Below are 20966 nucleotides of genomic sequence, written 5' to 3' on the forward strand. Positions count from 1 at the left end.
GGTTTACTCTTGTTTAGTTATATGTGGGCAACATCAGCTATGAGTTTTACAAAGTATAACATTTTAAAAAGTATTATACACTATAATGTTAAATTAAAAAAATGACAAAATGGGCTTTTAAGGAATAAATAGCAATTATTTCCTTTAGAGATTGAGATTCTAATTACCACCCCAGTCCCAAGAAAATCTTAATAGTTTATAAGACTCTCCAATTTTTGTATAATTCATAATGATGTTATACTAAAAAAATAGCTTTGATTCTGAAAAATCATAATCATTGAACAGGGGGCTAAGAATTCCCTAGACTTTTCTCCAAAGAGTAAGAAAACATATGTCAATTTCTCCCTAGATTTGACATTTGAGTTTAGGAATTAAGGATGTCATATTCTACTAAACACTCATAGTGAATTTTTTATCATCTTATGTGTCCTCTGATGTAGAGAAAGGAAGAACTAACTACTACAATAAACATACTATAGAAAATAATGATCAGTAGAGTACAGGAAAATAGGAGACAGAAGCCAAAACAGCATTATTTAAATAAAAAGCAGTAATTCTTCTTCTTTTCTTTTGTTTTTATTTTATTTTTCTGGTAAATATCACATTCTTTAAGACTTTAGTTTACAGAGGTTACATTCATTACATTGCACATTGGACAGAAGAAATGCTAAAGCATAAATATTTTAAACTGGCTGAAGACATTCAAGCATAAATAACACTCATTGGGATTACTTATAGACATCTGGAAAACAGTACTGTCATGCCACAAATTTACGTTAAACTAAGGTAAATTCCAAATTAAGCCATTCTGCAGAAAGTGAAAGAAAATAGGGAGGAAATAATAGGTCTAGTTAAGCCCTATGTCTTTTTATTTTTTAACTTCTTTCTGCCAAAGTTTTCAAAGTCCATGTGCAGTTATTAATATATATGCATTTATGTATATACGTGTATATGCATAGACTAAGTGGACTAATAAATGGAAAAACATAAACTGTAAAATTAAAGACTTTAGAATGCTTGGTTATTTTTAAAGAGACTAACAACTTGGATGATTTGTGTGCTCCTACATAATTCGTATAGGTTATAGATTCATGTGATACTTGTCAAAAAGAAAAAAAATTAAAAAGATAACAGCTGGGAAAAAAATCTTGCTTGCATTTTTATATGGAGATCTCAATAGTCATGTGAACCTGACCATCCTCCTTCACATGACTCATTCTCTACCAATTTAAAATAAAAGAGGAGGAATGATGAGAAGAAAACTTTAATCTCAGATATGTTAAGAAAACTCTTTTCAAATCTCATTTCGTGGTTTTAATGTGGACCCCTTCATTTGCTGCTTGTAGTGCATGTCAAATTTCTCATTCAGGGCTACTGTAAAGTGATTCTTCCAGTCTCCTGCCACCCCTGTAGCAAAAGAGATGAAACAGTAAATATTATGTATTCCAGCCAGAATAATGAAATTTTCTAATATTTACTGCTTTCTTTAACACCTAATTAAATTTTATTTTCTTGTAATCCTCACTTATAGGAATAAAATATACACTATAAATACTATATATTCAAGAGTGCAAAGAAGGATTTGTTATGATTATTTAAAAAATACAACCAATTTCTTATTTGATTCTTCCCTCTTATAACATTTCACTTAACATTTCTTCTCCAATTCCTCTGAAATGTTGGTGCCCCTAAGATGACATCCACATTTTACCCACTCCAGAGATACTAAATTCGCTTTCATGCTGATAACATTAATATCCAGACTCACTTCTTCATATCCAACTGCTTCCCTGATGTGGCCACTTGGATTCCATATGAGTATCTCAAATTCAACTAGTTCAAAAGTAAGTTAATTTTCTTCCTTACCAAATTGCATTTTATTTGTGTACTTTTCCCTAACCTGGTTAATGGCCACACCAAGTATCCATGTGTAAACTTCGAAGATGACCCTCAACCATAATATCTAATTATTTAATCACATTCAGACTTTCTTCATATCCATTTCATCCTCTCCATTTCTGCTGCTACCGGCAGTGAGAGACGCTCCTCAGCGTTTCCCACCTATGTTGTTAAATGTTTAGCAGGCCCTTCTATTTTGCTTTCTATCATATCCAACCCTCCCCTGACAGAAGTCACCTTGTATTGTTTAATTAATTAATTAATTAATTAATTAATTAATTAATTAATAATAGAGGAGATGCTGAGGATTGAACACAGAATCTTGTGCAGGCTAAGCATGTGCTCCAGAGCTTGAGCTATACCCTCTTCCCTCATCTTGAATTTTAAATTAGTCAGTGGTTCACTTGATCCCTTAGCTCAAGGAGCTCTAAATTTTCCTAGTGAAAAAATCAAAAAGCAGAAGATATCAATATCTTGTAATAACCTTTAACGAAAAAGAATATGAAAACAAATGTATGTATATGCATGACTGGGACATCATGCTGTACACCAGAAATTGACACATTGTAACTGACTATACTTCAATTGAAAAAAAATTTGTAATTAAAAAAAAGCAGAGGAAAGCAAATGTGTGTCTTGAAAATCAGGTAGGGTCTGAGGGCATAGCAGTGTGGAACCCTTTATAAGCATGGCAGTTATTTTAAACTCATTGTTTTATCTCAAAAATATACGGAGACATTATGGAAAAAGAAGCTGATGTAGTCTGAGGTGTAAATAATTTAAATTTAATCTGCATGTGAACTCTTTTCAGGGTTACCCTGTTTTCACCCAGTGGCAGTTTTATTACTTCAATTATTAAAAAAAATTCCTACCTCAACAGCAATTTGTCAAAGAAAATGAAATTTATTCTGTTTTTGCTTCATATATCAGTAAAATTGGATGTCCTCATCCTCTATATATCCTACATGCCTTTGGATTTATAAACTGACTTGACCTGATCAGACCACGCCTCTTCCCAAAAGATGTCACCTCATTGCATTTTGATATTTTTGCTAAACGGAGCTGTATTTGTCACTAAGTGCTTTGAAACTTAGTCTTTTTTAAAACAGCCTTATTGAGGTATGATTAATATACAGAAAACTATACACATTTAATGTGTACAGGTTGATAAGTTTGGGCATTTGCCATTTAGTCTTGAAAAACATGTCCACCACTTAGTTGAGGAAAAGCTGACTAATTGTTCTGAGCTTGTTTCCTCATCTCAACATGAGATAATAATAGAAGTTCCTCTTAAGTCTTATATTAAGATTTTTTTAAAAATCAGAATTTACAATTTATATCATGTGCATGATGCAGCAGCAAGGCACAAAGACTTAATAAATACTAGCTAGTAGAGTGTGGTACCCTTGCTAGTGCTAAGGCTGGGGTGGCTGCTGTTCTTTCTTAACATAATTTGCTGCATATACTAAATATTCAACAAGTAACAGTAACTTATTAGTGGTATTAGTAGTAGTGCTAGTATCATATGCTTCTGCAGAACTGGTAACTCAATCGAGTGTTCACATGAGAATCAGCTCTGAAGAAAACAAGCTGGATCGACAGGCAAGAACAGACTTTCATAGATGTTTGCCTGTAACGATTTCAACTTGTGACTTCCTGTAGCAGTGGAGGCAAGTAATGGGACCATCTCACCCTTTCTCATGAAGGGAGACACTTTATGGTTCATGACCTCCTCCGGCAGTGTTGTGTAATTGGTAGATGGGTTGTTCTTCATCTCTTGGAATGTAGTATGTCTTACAATCTTGGCCAAAAGCTCCTCTGATATTTTCCTTCCCAGAAATTTTACCACTTTCAGCACCTCTTTCCTGATATTCTAGGAAGAAAAAAAAATTTGAACACTCAATTACTAAAAGTGAATATATTACTATGTGGATAAAAAAGAACACAGAAAGAAAACCTTCCCCTGCCCCCCTGCTGATATTTTAATTAGGTTTCTAGTGAGGAAAAGTTTTCTTGCAGAAGTGGTATTTTTGAACTTCTCTAAGCATGGTTTCCCTCATTCATAAAATGGACAAAAAAGAACTTTCAAATATTGTTAGAACACTAAATGGGATGATATTTATAAAACATTTATTTTAGTCCTCCGTGCATAGTAGTACATACTCAGTAAATACTATCTATGAATATAAATATATATTCTCAAAGACTATAGTCCCCTGTGACAGATCAAGTTTTGGGTTGAAAATATGCAGACAGCTTTCATTTTTCTTTTAATTTATTGATGTAACTAGCAAGAAGCAAAGGAACCTGAATGATTAAGAAAAGGTGTAAATAGTCAAATATTCAACATGGAACATCAGATGTTTATGAACCATAGCTACAAACATTCCCATCAATTGTCACTTCTATAGGGTACCCAATTACTCAGCTTAATCATTCAACGCAACTATTCTCAATACCAACTATAATGCTATTGCAATGTGTAGTTCCCTCCACACAGAATGTATAGTTCCCTCTAATTCTCTGTCCTACCAGTTACAGTTGCTATCAAACTTCAGCTTAAGTATCACTTCCTTTGGGATGATTTCCTTGACAGCTCCAATTTGAGTTAGATAACCCAATTTTTGCCCCCTAAATTCCCATATAAATCTATTGTGCCATATCTTTATTCTCATATATTTTTATTTACTTGTCTGTTTTCCGTAAGAAAAAGATAGTGTCTCTACACACAAGGTTAATGTTTTTTTCTCTTTCTACTTGATACATTGCAGAAATAAGAGAAAGTTTATTTATTTATACCTCTGCTCCTTATTAATTCAAATAGAGGAGAAACTTAAACATGACCATTATTGACCAAAATAGGCAGTAAATGGACATGGACAATTTGGGAGGGTGAAATGGTTGGATTAACTAATAAAATTTTGTTTGTGTGCCTTTTAAATTTACTGTTTTCAATATCCTAGTTAAGAACACAGGTTTAGATGTTATAGTAAACTATAGACTATGGCTGTTTCTCATTCAAATTTGTTCTTTGTTAAATTCTCTAAAGGAATAATAATTCTGTTTCTAATATTTATAATTTTATTGTAAATATGTCCCCATCAAGACAACTCTAGAATTACTGCCACAAGAATTTTAATAATTGTGCAAAGATGTGAACAAGACATGGATATCAACTGCTTTCTTGGTGCTAATAAAGAATGAGAGAAGATAAGACATTTTTCATCTCTTAGTAAAGAGACCCAGTATTTTTTCTACCTTCAAAAAATTATTTGATATGTACTCATATGTGCTTTAAAGAATATACATGAATATAGCACTCATTACCTATTACCCAGTGCATGCAATAGAGCAGTCATAATTTGTTGAGTTCTTCCATTTGCAAGTTTCCAAGTGTATTCTTTTCACTCTCCATTCCCATTTCCACAAACAACAACAAAAATTAACTTACTATCCTTAACTGATCTAATCAATCCTGTGCTTTACTCTGTAGACTTGAAGCTCATGTATGTGTTCCTAGACAACATAAGGTTTGGTTTTACACAGTTGATGTGCACAGTTGAAGTTTACTCCTTTTCACTGCAATATAATATTTAATAGTAGAATAATAATTTATATCATGCACTGATTCTTAAGTATAAGTGTATTTGGGTTGTTCTCAATTTTTATGGTCATGGAGAATGCTGCCTTGAAGATTGTTGTATATGAAACCTAATACACACAAGCCAGTATTTCTCAAGAGCATATATCTACAAGTGGAATTTCTGGATCTTAAGTTACATGCATGTTTGCCCTTCCTAGGTAATGGCAAGTTGTTTCCATGGTGTTTATATCTTTTTATATTCTTATCAGAATTGTTACTTCTCATTAATCCACATCGTGGCTAGTATATATCATTGTCAGACTTTTTAATTGTTGTCAGCCTGGTGGATGTGAAATGGCATCTCATAGTAATTCCCCATTCCCCTGGTTATTTACTATTAATTAATTAATTAATTTATTTATTTATTATTGAGTTATAGTGAATTTACAATGTTATATCAATTTCTGGTATACAGCACAATTCTTCAGTCATACATGAATATACATATGTGCATTTACATATTCTTTTTCACCCTGAGCTACTACAAGATATCGAATATATTTCCCTGTGCTATACAGTATAAACTTGTTTATCTATTTTATATATTTGAATTACTGTGATTACTGACAAATGTAGGAAAAAAACTAGATTATGAAGAAATTGGGAGAAATTTTCAGTATTGCTGTGCCAGAATTCTCTTTACTCTCTCCTTCTGGAAGTTTGAGTTGATATATGTGGGACCTCATTTCTCTATCCTATATATACATTACTCTCTAAAAATATTCTATTTATCTTACTGTGGTACATTCTATGTAATTTACTCAGCCTCATCTTCCACATTACTAATTCACTATTTAGCCATGTCCTATCTGTTATTTAAATCATCTTTTAATTTTCTAATTTTAATTTTCAAAAATTATTTTCAAAATTCTATTGCCTTTTTTCAAATCTGATTTGTCAATTTTAGCAATCTCTTGTCTCTCTGTAAAATTTTTAATTTCTTCTTTTATTTCTTTAAACATCTGAAGGATAGTTATTTTATGGTCCTTGTCTGATAATGCCAGCATCTATAGATTTAGAAACCAGTTGACTCTTCTTGCCCATTGCGATTCCCTCTGTGTGTGTGTGTGTGTGTGTTGTTGTTGTTGTTGTTGTTGTTGTTGTTGTTGTTGTTGTTTTGTCTTATGACAAGTTTTATCTTTGGTAATTTCTTGAGACGTGGGTTTGAATGCATTCATTTACAGAAGGTTTTTACTTACTAGCTTCAAATCTTTGCTAAAGTATCTGAGTTATTGTAACTTTTGGAGTTGGCTGCATCATTTATTTAAAGGCCAAATTTTGTGTCTTCAGTGTTGTCATATGTTAACATTTAGAGAATTACTAAGTTGCCATAAGTTTTAAGTTTCTTACCTCCTGCATGTCTTCATAGAAAAGAAATAGCACTTGTGGATTCTTTCTCTTTTCCCACCAAGCTTTTGTGTGTTTATACCAGGAACCGTAAGGAACTAAAATTAGAGACAAAAACAATGTGAGGACATAGTATCATCTCTATACAACTTGAAAATGAATGTTCAAACAACAGTAGCAACAAAGAAATATAAATAAATGATCATGGAATGAAAACTAGAGATCAGCTGCACATCTTAGGAAAATTTCTCCAGAGCAACGAGGCAAAGTATGTTGAATAATCTATACACAGAAAAATATCCTTGACTTTCATTATTATGATGTGTATTATGACTCAGAGGAAAAGTGAAGGAAGTCTCCCATCCATTTGATTCAGAGCATATGACAGCATTTTTGAAACTGGTGTGTGTGTGTGTGTGTCTGTATTTGTAAAACCAGATTATTAGTGAAAGGAGTTGAGTTAGTGGAACTATCCATGTAGTTATGACCAGAATTCAGCCCAGGTCATAAATTTACCATATACAAACTAGCTTTGCAACTGAAGCTAGCAACTGTATGATTTTTTTATTACTCTATTTACAGTTTAAATGGTAAGGTATGTTCTCTTTGGGACCCTTACTGTCATTCTTACTCTAAAAACTTAGAAGTGTTTGGAGGTGATGTAGTAATGCCAAATGATGTTTCTTCCTTTTGCTTCCCTAATCTTCTCTCACATAATACCAAGTGTTTCTCCCAGTAACAAGCTGACATGATAACATAATGATGTTTGAGTCAAGGTAGTCTGCTTCTCATTAAATCAGTTCATACCTCTTCTATCTTTGACCCTCTTGACAATGCATTTATTTATTTAAGTACAGTTGACTGAAAATACTATAGTAGTTTCAGATATATGACATAGCAATCCAATATTTTAATAGATTACACAACATAAAGTTATTATAAAATATTGACTATATTCTCTGTGTGGCTCCCTGTGATTTATTTTATGACTAGTAGTTTGTACCTCTTAATCCCCTTCATCTATTTTGCCCCTTCCCCCATCCCTCTCCCCTGTAGTAAAAGCTAGTTTGTTCTCTGTATCTGTAGGTGGGAATGTTTCTGCCTTGTTATATTTGTTTCTTTACAGAAAAAAGTCATATAATGATTTTTATAATGTTCTTATTCATCCACTTGCAGAGGTACGGTGTTATCTTTCTCTGCCTTATAAGGCAGGTTTTGATGATCTTGAAGCATATATTTTATTGCTGATGCTTTAGCATAACATTTTCCAAAACATAACAACAAGCATAAAGCACATATAACTACACCTTTATTGAGTTGCCATTAAATCTTGTCAATATAAAAATGGCATTATTATCCGTTTTCCTTACAATTATTACTACAGGATCAGAATAGCCATCTTCAGTTAATACAAGACTCTCCCAAAGCCTTTCTTTCTCAAATCTGAATACTCAGTTGCTTTAGTCTGGAGTTAAATAAAAAGGCAAAATTTCTCAGAATTTCTGCTCAAGTCATTCTTCTACTGTTCTGAGAAATCTAGTTGAATTAGTCAGACTGTACCGTGGGTATAATGAGTAAGCACTTGGTAGATATTCAGACTTCTTTGTGAATTTTGGCCCATGTGGTATCTGAAATTTTTCTTAGAAACAAATGAACCCTCTCTCCTTTATCCTTTTCCCTCTTCTTCAGTGGAGTTGTGATAACACACTGTGAAATAATTCTCTAATGAAAAGAGAAGAGAAGGAGGACTGGACACACACATGTCTGTATACTTATTTGTAGGCATTGAAATGGAGTGTCCAGATTCTGCAATTTACCTTCGGAAACTCTGCTTGCTCTGAAGTTCAAGGGCTTCTAGAACTTCTAGATTTTCATTATAAATCAAGGAAAATAACAGACCAGAACAGACAACAAAAATTTTTGGTCAGAGATGCCACTTGTATAATTTACCTTGAAAGAATTCAGAGAAAAGAAACCATTCTTACCTTCTCCATCCATGAATTTCTCCACAAAATCTTGAAAAGAACCAGGATCTGGATTAACAGTTACCATCAGAAAGAAAAAATAGTAAGAAACAACCACATCCTTGGCATTCCGGCAAACGTAGATGATCTAAGGGAATGAAATCATATATTAAATCACCTAATATTTTTCAAACATAGACTGATCAAGATTTAAAACAGAAATGTTTATGTTTTCAACTATAAATGTAACACAATTTATTGTAGAAAATGTATAAAATATGTAAAATTATGAAGAAGAAACTCCTTCAACAATCTGAAGTGACAGTATCTTTTGTATTACTGTTCAATGTTATTTCTGACTTTTCATTTTTATGGCATTTTCACATACTACTTCATTTGAGTTTCTCAAATATTCTTGATATAAATTGGGCAAAACAGATTATTATCCCCAATTAAAGGTGAAGAAACTGAACTGAAGCTGAGTCAGAATACATTGTTAAGAATAAATCAATGAGAGTAAATGATTTGGTAAATCATTCAGTCAACAGTAAAGTCCTCTGGTCTTCATCATTCTGCATAATAACTTTTTTAAAAAGTCCTATCACTTGAAGAAAAAAATATGTTTATGAAGTCTTTTTAAATGCACATTGATACCAGTGAAAAAGTATAATCTTCATTCACAGGTTGTTGAGTTTCCATTTTATATAGAGAGGGAAAGTCAGTAACCAGGAAGCGGTGGTCTTAGATGTTAGTTCTGGCACTTGGCTCTACCATCTTGTGCAAAGCACCCATCATTTTGGACCTGAATTTTCTATCTGCTAAACAAATGAGTTGGGTCAGATCTCTATGGTCTTTTCTAGGTCTGATGTTCAATGGTGCAGGACAAGATCTACAAAAGTAAACTGCATATCTCCATGGTCTTCTGTCCTCAGGCACCTGAGCAGTGCTATCGGGAGAGGCTGCTTTGACTCGCCGCTCTTCACTGGGTATGATTAGGCTCACTAACTTGTCTTACTCAGGGTTCTACATTTTAAAACAATTTTAAAGAAACCTTTTTGTATATTCTAAGAAGTATGGTTTTCATTGCTATGGTCCCACTATAGAAAGCTCCAACTACTACAGGAAAAAAAAAAAAGTGAACTTTCTTTTCTTATCAAAGCTATCATTAGCCATATCAAACTTTTCCAAATTATTTACAACTCTCCCCCGTCCTTTTTGCCTGTTAGTTGAAAGGAACTCTTGGTTGTTACATCCACAAATTTACTTCGTTGTTTTCAGCCTTTTCCTTTATTCATGCTATTCTCTCTGTCTTGAATATTCTCTGCATCTCAAAATACTATCCATATTTAAAGCTTGGCTCCGGGTACTCCAAGAAGCTTTTTATTCTCCAAAATGAGGGGTGGGAGGAAGCAGAAGCCTCCTTCTTCTCCTAAACTTCCATTAGTTTATCTTATCTCCTTTTTGAAAGGTCCTTTCACTGCACGTGCTCTTCCTGCCTTCAACAAAAATCTAAGTCTTCTCCGGCAGCTCTCCCAAGTCTAAATTTCTAGTTTGCCCACAATTCACTTGGGATCATAATCTATTTAAAAATCCTACACTTGAAAAACCCCTGATCCTGTATTCACACTTCTCCCAGTGGAAGCCATGTTTAAGCTTGTCCTCACTCCCTTGCTTTAATTGAAGATTTGAACACCTGCCTCATAGTATTACTCTCCATTCCAAACCTTTCAATCATGTTGTATAATTTTAGTGTCTGTGTGCCTGACCTTTCCAATTCTATAGGTTTTTGTGGTCATTGATCACTACCTCTATGTTACTTCAGCTAGCCACTTCTTTAACCAAACTTTGAAATTGTCAGAACCCTAAAGATTCTGAAGCCTTATCCTTGAACACCATGTTTTTTTCCCAAGTTCTGTTTCTCTTTTCTTTCTTATCAGGAATATACCTCATCTGCAATAAAATTCAGGGCCTCAAGTTTATTGGCCTCAATTGTTTCTTTTATCTGTTAACCTATTCCTTTTTTTTTTTTCACTTTCTTCATTTTTAGCACTTAAAGTTTCTAGTCCAACACTCCAAACACAATTTTACTAATAGTCTCTATCCATCTGTCTTCTTGTCCCCCAGTAAAACACCCTGGAAATACTCAGGATGTGAATCTATCCAACTGTCTCTTACTCTTTGATGATCTCTGAGATAATAAGCAGTTTTATGAAGACTGAGGCTATTATAAAGGTATATTATCTATTTTCACTTAAGAAGTAAAGAGATAACATCAAGACTACATCACATTCTCCAAAGGGAAAACAATGTAACTTGGCCAAATCTCTTGAAAAAAATGGGAATGACACATTTTCTGGAAGATACATAAATAGTATTAATTAAAGAGAGAGTCTTTATGTGTGGAATGATTTCAGCAAGATGTATGTTGTCTTTCTAGGATTGCTTATGATAAGAGCAAACAAACAAAAAACATTGACATCTTCAAAATTTTGCAAAGGAGATCTCCAGAAAATGTCTTCTATGCCATGTTTCATCAGAGTACAAAATGGAAATGTTTCATGTCTCTAACTGATTCCCTTTTTTGTCAGTAGGGACTACATACAGTACCTTAGTATCTCATATATTTAGGGTGAGTCACATTGTGTCCTAATAAAGCTAATAAGTTCTTAAGGAACAACTTCAGTCCTCCAAGACAATGTTTTGCCTGTACTCTAGGATTACATGTATCATTCTTTCGAAAAAGCAAAATTGATCGTAACAACCAGTAGCTCAATATATCTGTAACTCCTCATTATCGTCCAAGTAGAGCCCAAACTTCCTAACTTGGCCTCAGTATCTGTTGTAATTGAACCCAGCTTATCTTCCTTCACTTTGCCAGCCAATATGGGCACTCAGCCTTCCAGCTGAATTGAACTGGCTCCACATCCCACCTGGGGTTGCCTCTGGGAATGTATAGACCACTCCCACGCATCCTTTCTACATCAGCTGAGATGTTACTTGTTCCTGGATGTTTTCCCTGCCCTCAATCCCTGGGCTAGAATTCTTCTCTTCTGTGACTTATGGCACCTCTGGTATTGTCTATTTATTTGTCCCTTTCCCCTTGTGGTCCATGTGTGTCCATGAAGACAAGAATTGCATGTGCCTTGTCAATTGTTATATTGCCAGCATATGATACACACTCAGTAAATAATTATTGTATTAGCTTTTTTTATTTATCCTTGTCTAGTTCATTTGCATGCTTCACAATGCCAAGCATAATAGTTTGCAAAAAAGAGTATATTCAATACAATCACTAATAACAAATACAAAAGTATCTACCATATATTATTTATAATATGCTAGGTGCTATGTTAAGCACTTTACAAGCATTATTTCAGTTAATCTCTAAATAAGTCTATGAGGAATTCTATTATTATTCTTTTACAGATAAGGAAACTGAAGCTTAGAGAGAATCACCTCTGGAGTTGGAACTAAAATCTAGACAATACTGACTATGATCCACATTTTTAAAATGCCTATAGATTCAGTGAAGGAATTTTTTTTTTTTTTTTTTTTTTTTTTTTTTTTTTGGTGGGGAAAGGTAATTAGATTTACTCACTTATTTATTCTTAGAGGAAGTAGTAGGGATTGAACCCACGACCTATGCATGCTAAGCAGGCACTCTACTACTTGAACTACACCCCCCCCCCACTAGTGAAGGAGTAAATACACAAGTGTGTATGAGACACAGTTGGAGGGAAGGGTGTAGCTCAGTGGTAGATCTCATGTTCAGCATGCACTGGTACCTGGTTTCAATCCCCAGTACCTCCATTATAAGCAAAACAAACAAACAAACCTACCTAATTACCTCCCCTCAATAAAAATTTTAAAAAATTTTAAAGGTATTATATATTTTTAAAAAGACACAGTTAAGATGTTACCTAACTTCATCATTCTAAAATTTCTTTGAATTAGATGAAGTTCTGGGAACACTTGACTCTGTTTACCTTACAGTTCTTTTCCCAAAATGAGGCTGGAAGAAGCTCAAGTGGCAGATGAGACTTCACTATTCTGGGAGATGCCATCTGTTTTAATTGCTGTACTCCTAATTTATACAAAAACAAAAAAACAAAAGTTAGACAACTTTGAAAATTACAAATGTTTATATGGATTTTTGTAGATTTTAAAACATAGAAGTAACTATATATTCTTTATTGTGGTCATAATAATAACACATACTCACTGTGACAGAAGTTTAGCTAAAGAAAATTATAGAGAAAAAAATAGATCAAATAAAATTTCAGCACTTTGAAAAATCGTTATTAACATTTTGGTAAGCAGCCTTTCATATAAATATACCTATATGCCCAGCCTCACAGCCATCCAAATGCCATACACACAGAGGAAATTTTTCCTATCTTCCAATTACATTTTTCTCAATATATTATACTGACATTGCAATGTCAAAAAACACATGACATCATAACATGTTTAATGATCTCATAGTGTTATTATACTACTTTTAACTTCTTTTGTTGGTTAATATTTATACTGTTTCTAATGTTATATGACATTAAAAGAATCTGTGATAGATATCTTTTTGCATATATCCTTGAAAAATTTATGGCTATTTTCCTAGTGTTTAAAGTATCCCATAGAGACAGAAATGCTCACATATTACTAGGTTCTGCTGAACGAATGTGAGAACTATACCATAAACTCGATCAAGATTTAAATTTCAGTTTACACTCTTTCCTATGTAGAAGACATAATACTAATTGTCTCACTTTTGCTTGCAGCCTTTTTCTTGCACCATTTACATCCACACATTAAAATATATGTATATAGCTTTTAAAATTAACTGAGCATTACCATCGATCACATTTTCGGTTTTGCTTTCCAGGTAAGGAACTCGATTAAAAATGGCATCTTTCTTGCACTTTTCCACATCACCTTCGGTATAAATCATGCATACAATTTCACTAATCCATGTTGTGCCTGCAAAAAATTAAACAAATCTGAGTCTCCCACTGACCATGTGTGGCTGATGATGCAAGAAATGATGGATTTATAGTTGGATAAAGTAAGAAATTATCAATGCAGTATTACTTGAAAGGTGTCAGAATAGTCAGAGGACTCAAGAAATATTTACTTTATTTAATCTTATAAGATCCAAATGTAGCCTCAAAAAATAAGGATGAACATTATAGTAAGATACACCTGTGCTAGAAGTCTGAATTTGTCCATGATGAATTGTGCAAGCTGGAAACAGTTTTGGATCTAAATTTTACATCTGAAAAGTAAGGAGCTTTGATAAACAGATGACACACTCAAGCATGCTTTCAACCACAAATTTTCTGGATAGCTTCTTATGCCTCAGGTTGAGTCCTAGTTCAGAGTATATTGAAGAGAATAAATCTTGTCCTTGTCCTACAATGGTCAAAGACCTTCTGAAGAGTCAGAAACAATGCTCCATAATGACAGCACTTCTTTTTCCTTAAGGTGTTGTAACACAGGGGCACATGGATTTAAAGGACCACAAAGGAGGGACTTTGTGTGTTGCTGCTGTGCTGTTTCCACAAGAAATGCCCTCAAGAGATCATGATAATTGAGCATAATCTTAACAAATTATTGGTATAAACTCACCAGTTTTGTAAGGTAGGGAATGGTTCTACCAGAAGCACTCTTTTTTTTTTTGATTTAACAGTCAGATACTCACAAATAGTAAAGTGATGAGGAAAAGACTTGGATACAGATTATAAAGCCTAATCAGAGCCTACCTAAAGGGATGGGTGGAGATGAGGCCTCAGAGGCAAGCAGACGCCAAGCAAAAAAAGGCTTGCAGTTCATACTGGAGTTCTAGTTGTTTTCTATAGGGTTTTAAATGGTGTTGACATCCATTAAGCAAGAAAGCAAGATTATCAAGGTTCTGTTTTTGAAGAATCCCTCTAGTGGCAGAATAAATAAAACAACAGAGTGAGGGCTCAGTAAGAAGGACAAGAGACCTGTGAGAGTCTGACTGTAGGGCATTATCCAAGAGACTGAGTGTGCAGAACCTCCAGACTGACTGAGTACACGGGGTGAAGAAGAAGGGAAACTGACTCTGGAGTAGTTCTCAGGTGTCCTCTTCAGATGACTGGTTTTGTGCTGGCATTAATTCAGACACGGAAGAAAAGTGGAGGAACACTTTAGAGTCAGAGTAGTCAAAGACATACATTAGTGTTTGACATATTCAAGTGTTAATTGGAACAACCAGACAGAGAAGTCAGGGCCAGATCTTTCGAATTTTAAACGCCTGTGATTGTAAGACTATGGAACTATGACGAATAGTTGATCTAATTTCAAGGGGAAAGGATGTTGCTTCAAAATAGAGTTTAGAGATAAACTTAAAAAAAAGAGGATCTGGTTAGCTGAAAAAGTGTTTTTTTTTTAATCTGTGACAATGGCTTATATTTTGTTTATACAACAATGATAATAATGACATAGGGTAAATACAGTGAATAGTTTTAAATTTTAGTTATGGTCTGTATTCATCCATCTATACTATATAATTTTCTAAAGTGGCCAGCAATGCCCATTTGTCAACGTGCTGCTCAGGTTGCAGGTACGGACTGTGGTCTTAAAGTAGATCTGTAATGCTCCACGTTTTCTATGTCTATATCAAAACTGTTACATCTGGCCTCACTTATTATATCGAGTGAGTGCGGGAGAAGTGAACAGCTTAATATTTGACAGCCAAGGTGCATCTGTCATTTCTAGGTGAAAAAGGGAACAACTTTGACATAATGAAGAGACTTACCAGATTTGGGATAAGTAACAATGACAAGGTCGTCAGGTCTTGCCTCAAATGTCTCCACATTATGCCAATTTTGGATAAATTCTTTATACAGTGGCATTCCACGGAGTCTGCCAAAGTAATCTGCATAGGCAGGTTTGGAAGAATTCATCATAAAATGGCACACTGAAAGAAGAAAGGAAAGTTGTCCACTTCATATGTACTTTATAATGTTTTAGCATTAATAACAGCCCTGTACACTGAGCTTCTCTGGGGTTTCTGGGATTCCTTAGCTGTTGAGCATGTCGGGTAAAGACATACTGGAGAAGTATGTAACATAGTCTTGGGGGAGTGGGTATAGCTCAGCAGTAAAGTGCATGGTGCATGCCTAGCATGCACAAGGTCTTGGGTTCAATCCCCAGTACTTCATTAACTAACTAAATAAATAAATAGATAAATCTAATTACCTCCCTCCCCGACAAAAAAAAAAACAAACACAAAAACATAGTGTTGGTACTTTAAGAGTTTCTAACCTTATTATTGAGATCATTATAATATACAGAAGAATAAGAAGTATAAAGCATAATTAAGTAAAATGTCTTAAAAATATGTACAAAATGTGATACATTTATATTAGCATACTTATGTATAATATTTGTACATAAAAAATTCCATGATCAATGTAAACATCAGAGCCTTTGATTTCTCTGTCAAAACTGGTGGGGCATATAAAAAGACTAAGGGATTCAGGAAATGCAGCAATATTTTGGCAAAGAATCACTTCAATTAATTCTGTATACATTAAATAACAATAAAGATTGATAGTGCCATTGGATAGCTATTGCCAGATATCAAAGTCAGAGCTTCTTTAGTTCCTGGATATGTTTCATTTAATGATAAAATTCAAGTGCTTGGTGAGTATATTAGAAAGAAGGTGAAATTCATGACAGTGTAATGGATACGTCTAAGACACAGATTCTTGAGGGTACAGAAGCTTCCTCTGTGACCCCTAGCATTACCTGTTTTTTTCTCTCTCACTTAATCGGTAAAGAAGTAGACACTCCCACCAAGTGACCTGTATGAAAATTATAAGGTTGAACAAGGTGATTATCATTGATAATTCATCTCCTGGTCCTATGGCAACTCATTTCATGTTCAGGGTTAGTCTTAGAATTTTTAATTAAGCAAACTTTCCTTTATTGGTTTTCAACTTCTTTCACTGCCTCCTCCCCCCGGCCCCCAGACTTTCCTCATTCTGAATTTGTGATACAACATCTCAACAAATGCTGTCCCTCTTTGATAGCTGCCTTACTGGATCACTCTTGTATCCACCCTTGCCCAGAATGCTGCCTGATGAGTTGTTACACACTCGTGCATTTGTGGCTGCTTTGGCTTTTACTGTCTTTTCCAGAAAGTTTGTAGAATAATAGGAGTGTCTTGGGGGCAATAGTTCTTTTAGCCACCAAATGAGTTTCCTTTAATGCAAAGAATCCCAAGGCATGAGAAATGCACTATAAAGAAGAAATTAAATTAGTAGATACTCTAACAAATGCATTAACACAAAGGATGAAATATTTGATGATAAAGTCTTACACAGATATCTCTTACAAATCAAGTAATTAGACCATTGACTTACACTGAAAACTTCTATAGTGTTTTCTGCACTATACTTCAAGCTGCACATTAGAGGTGAAAACTTCCAGATGTTGCAACTCTCCCTCACTCAGTCCCATTGATTCCATCTCCATCACTTCATTCTCTCTTCTAACTTTATGATCACTGGCCTAGTTTGGAAGTTCAGCTACTATTGACTGAACATGAAAACAGCCCTCCAACTGGACTTCTTGTGAAAAGGCCTATCTCCTCTTTCTACACCAGAGGAAAGGAAATGGTTGTTATTCAATAGACACTTAGTGCTAGACCTGAAAAGTTTTATTTTAAAATCTCACTTATATGTCATAAGGTTCTATCAAAAAGCGAACATCATTATCAATTAGGTTAAGTTTGTCCTGAAGGAGACTTCTTAAGGATGGACCCATGCTCGTCTTACACAAGGAATGATAAATATGCATACATTCATGCATTCATGTAAGCATGTATGTATAAATATACTCATTTTAAACAAATGATTGTTGAAAAATTTAAGCAATATAGAGAAAATGAAAGTGCTCAAAGAGAGTATTCCATTCTCAAGAAATGACCATTCCTAATAGTGTTGCATTTATGCTTCCAAATACTTAAATATATGTAAAATCTATATGCTTATGTATACAGTTTCATTTGTATTATATTTTATACCAATCTATATGATGTGAATATATTTAGTGTTGATACATAAATTCTATTTTTGTTTTTATAAACGACACATAGCAATCTATACTATGGATATAAGAGAGACAATATACTTCTTTATTGTTGGGAATTCCTGTTTTTCTGTTTTTTCCAGTGTAACTAGTACTGCAACAAATGTCATATCTTTTCACACTTACCTTTGCAGTGACAATGAATTTGCCAAAATAAAAGGTATATACGTGTAACATACTGGTTATTGCTTTTAACAAATCACTAAAAGAGTTACAGTAAAAGTTTGCACAGTATCTGAAATTGCCTATTTTCTCACTGCATCATCAGTACTGGAAATTATTTGTTATAATCTTTCATAATTGAATACATATTTTTAAAATCTGTATTTCATAGATATTTTATAATTTTTCATGTTTTCATGTTCCATATGTTTTTGGTTATTTTAATCACTTTGATCAGTTTTGCCCATCAAGAGGATTTTCTCCTGACTCATGTATAGCTAGTAACTTATTATTGATTTTCAGATTGAAGGTGTCAGGAGTTTTTCCCATCTTATATTGCTAGTAGTCTTTAACTTTTTTTATGGTTTGCACAGAAGCTTATTGTTCATACAATCTGCAGACAAAAACGTGTATGAGAAGCAACCCTTGCCCTGCCTGTTGATTCGTTTATTCACATGAACAGCTTGGTGTTCTGCCAAGTTTGTAAGAATTGCCTTATAGTCAACCGGCAGTAGCTGATTCATTATTAAACAGTTGGCTGACTTATGGCTGACTCTTCATGGTCAATTTTAACCCCAGATTTAAACTAGGTGGCAAATAATAAAGTCTTTTTTTGTTTGTTTAACTCCTTTTAGTTAATTATCTCATATCCCAATGGATAGATTCACCTCCAGCTGCTTTCTTCTTTCTCAAAGACATATTTCAGTTAACAACTGTCAGTTTCACTTCCTAACTGAGTGTGTAGGTTATTGTTTTCAGAATGCCAACAAAAATGATTAAACCTGTAATTCATAAATTCAATTAAAGGGAGAAATTTTTTTTCTTCTTTTCTTCCTCCTGGTTAGTTCTCTCTTCCCCCTTTTTCTTTCTCGCTTTCTCCATCCTCCCCTTCTCCACTCCCCTGTCTGCCTTTCACCCAGCAAGCACTCCCTGTGGGAGTGCTTGACTTGCCCCCAGGCGCAGTGTGAAGTGCTGGACACCAGGCGAAGGGCTCACTGAGGCCTCATCTTCTTGCACTGACCTGGATTTGAGCAGAGTGGCTGAAAGTGGAGAAAATCCATTCATACATTGTTCTATCTGGAACCCCAGCACTGTGTCACAAAGCAGATGCTCAAAAACCATCAATAAGTTCAATTACTTGATTGTTAGAGCAAATCTCTCTGGATTTTCCAGTTTCCACTGAGGACTCCTAGACAAGATGTGTGCGACTCTGCAGGTGGTCTACCTGCCAGCGACTTACCAAGGACTTGGAGTTCTGCTCTTATTTGTCTGGTGTCTCTCACTTAAAAGTAACAGTAATATGTGCAGGGCTCTGATAGTAATCCACTGCTTCTAACATATTTCACAGACGTAATCAGAAATCAGTCCACACTCTGTTTCTACTCTGCTTGCTTTGTTTTCTTATCAGTAAAATGGAGAGCATGTCCAACGTGCAGAAATTACAAAGCATCTAAGATACTGTAGTTTTATGTTAAAACCCTTTAAACAGCAAAGCATGATACAAATGCAAGATATTATTTTTAATGATAAACAAGTGATTTTAAAAGGCTTTACATACTTCACATTATTAAGTAACTAAAATATTGATTAAAAACTTTATTCTCTCTTTACAGCTTTGTAATATATAATTTACATTCTATATTTCCTGTATCTAAAATCTAAATATTCATGTCAGCAATGATAATAAGGATACAACCTGTCCAGGTGATCCTGTGAAAGACGCTGGGTGATCCAATTCAGTTTCCTTCAGATCCTCACTCAGGTTTCAAGCTGCAAGAAAAAGGATGAGAACTACTGTGCATTTGTAATGTTTCTGGTGAGCTTTTATTCTGAATGCCAGAGAAGGAGGCGGAGATTACTTCGTGGGGCTTGGCTTTCTGGAGTTCATGGTGCACCAGAGTAACACAAATATGGATTGATACCTGCAGATGCAGCTAGACCCACCACGTCATGTTTATCAATATAGTGCTGTAGAAATCCTCCTGCTATTTGTCATTCTTGGTTAATGATCAAATTTCTAAGTTTGCCAATAGCCATCAGTATGTTGAGGAGGAGGAGGGAGAGGAAGTGAACGCAAAGATAAGGGGAAAAAATGCAAGTAAGATGGAGCGAGACATAAGAGGGCTGGGATGAGCCAGTCTCTTACTCCTTCATTGATGAGGAGTGTAATGCATAGGGTTGATTTTCAAAAGAATAACTCACTAGGGGAGTAAGAGGAGAGAAGAAAATGACAGAGGAGCAACAGGAGGGCAGCAAGGACCCTGGCTCAGGAGTCCTAGCTTAGTTTACAGGAGACCTGTCAAAGACGGCTTTACAATACTTGCTTGTTCCTGACAAGTCACTTGGAAAATATCTTCTGTTTAAAATGTTTGCCTTTAACTGTTAAATTCCTGAAAAATCAAAACCAGGTAACAGCTAAGGAAAGAATATAAACATCCCTCACCTTTGGATTATTATTATAAAAATCTCACTTCTCTCTGCTCCTAAAGGAGAAATAATAAAATGGCTGCACTTAGGCCAACAAATTCTTGGCTATGTGCTTACTGCTTGCTTTTAAAATGGTCCGCAAACATGACTGACTGGACACTGCTCCCAGCCCCAGGCCCATTGTTAAAGCTAAGGTTGTTGACTTGGCTGTTTTTACTTTGCTCTGACAACTAAAAATTTTAGTCATGTTTGGCTTTGGAATTATTCTTCAGAAAAACAGTCACCGAATGATAACCTCAGGAGAATGACCAGACCCTTCAGAGTTCCCCCATAGCATCAGATGAGTCTGACCAGATAAAGAAGGTCACAGGCTGATAACCTTCCAGGCCACCAGATGGTCCCATGAC

The 20966-nt window shown here is 34.6% G+C and overlaps 1 protein-coding gene across 1 annotated transcript; it reads right to left on the reverse strand.

The window, feature by feature from the left end:
* Positions 1-554: 554 nt before the first annotated feature.
* On the reverse strand, positions 555-19983 carry LOC105080414 (sulfotransferase 1E1). The gene is made up of 9 exons (XM_010969390.3): positions 19829-19983; positions 16627-16682; positions 15632-15793; positions 13705-13830; positions 12840-12937; positions 8875-9001; positions 6893-6987; positions 3592-3772; positions 555-1407 (listed from the first exon to the last, which is right to left on the reverse strand). The coding sequence occupies exons 3-9, from the start codon at positions 15780-15782 to the stop codon at positions 1295-1297; spliced, it is 891 nt and encodes a 296-aa protein (XP_010967692.1). The 5' UTR covers positions 15783-15793; positions 16627-16682; positions 19829-19983; the 3' UTR covers positions 555-1294.
* Between the last annotated feature and the right edge of the window lie 983 nt (positions 19984-20966).

This window comes from Camelus bactrianus, chromosome 2 (assembly GCF_048773025.1).
Source record: "Camelus bactrianus isolate YW-2024 breed Bactrian camel chromosome 2, ASM4877302v1, whole genome shotgun sequence".
NCBI classification, from domain to species: Eukaryota; Metazoa; Chordata; class Mammalia; order Artiodactyla; family Camelidae; genus Camelus; species Camelus bactrianus.

Bases quoted from the DNA above. Each gene is read 5' to 3' on its own strand.
- LOC105080414 (XM_010969390.3), bottom strand. From the start codon at position 15,782: ATGATGAATTCTTCCAAACCTGCCTATGCAGATTACTTTGGCAGACTC. The intron at 12,938-13,704 runs GTAATGCTCAGT...TGTATAAATTAG, and splicing joins AACCGAAAATGTGATCGATG to GAGTACAGCAATTAAAACAG. The intron at 6,988-8,874 runs GTAAGAATGGTT...CTCTAATTTTAG, and splicing joins GAAATTCATGGATGGAGAAG to TTCCTTACGGTTCCTGGTAT.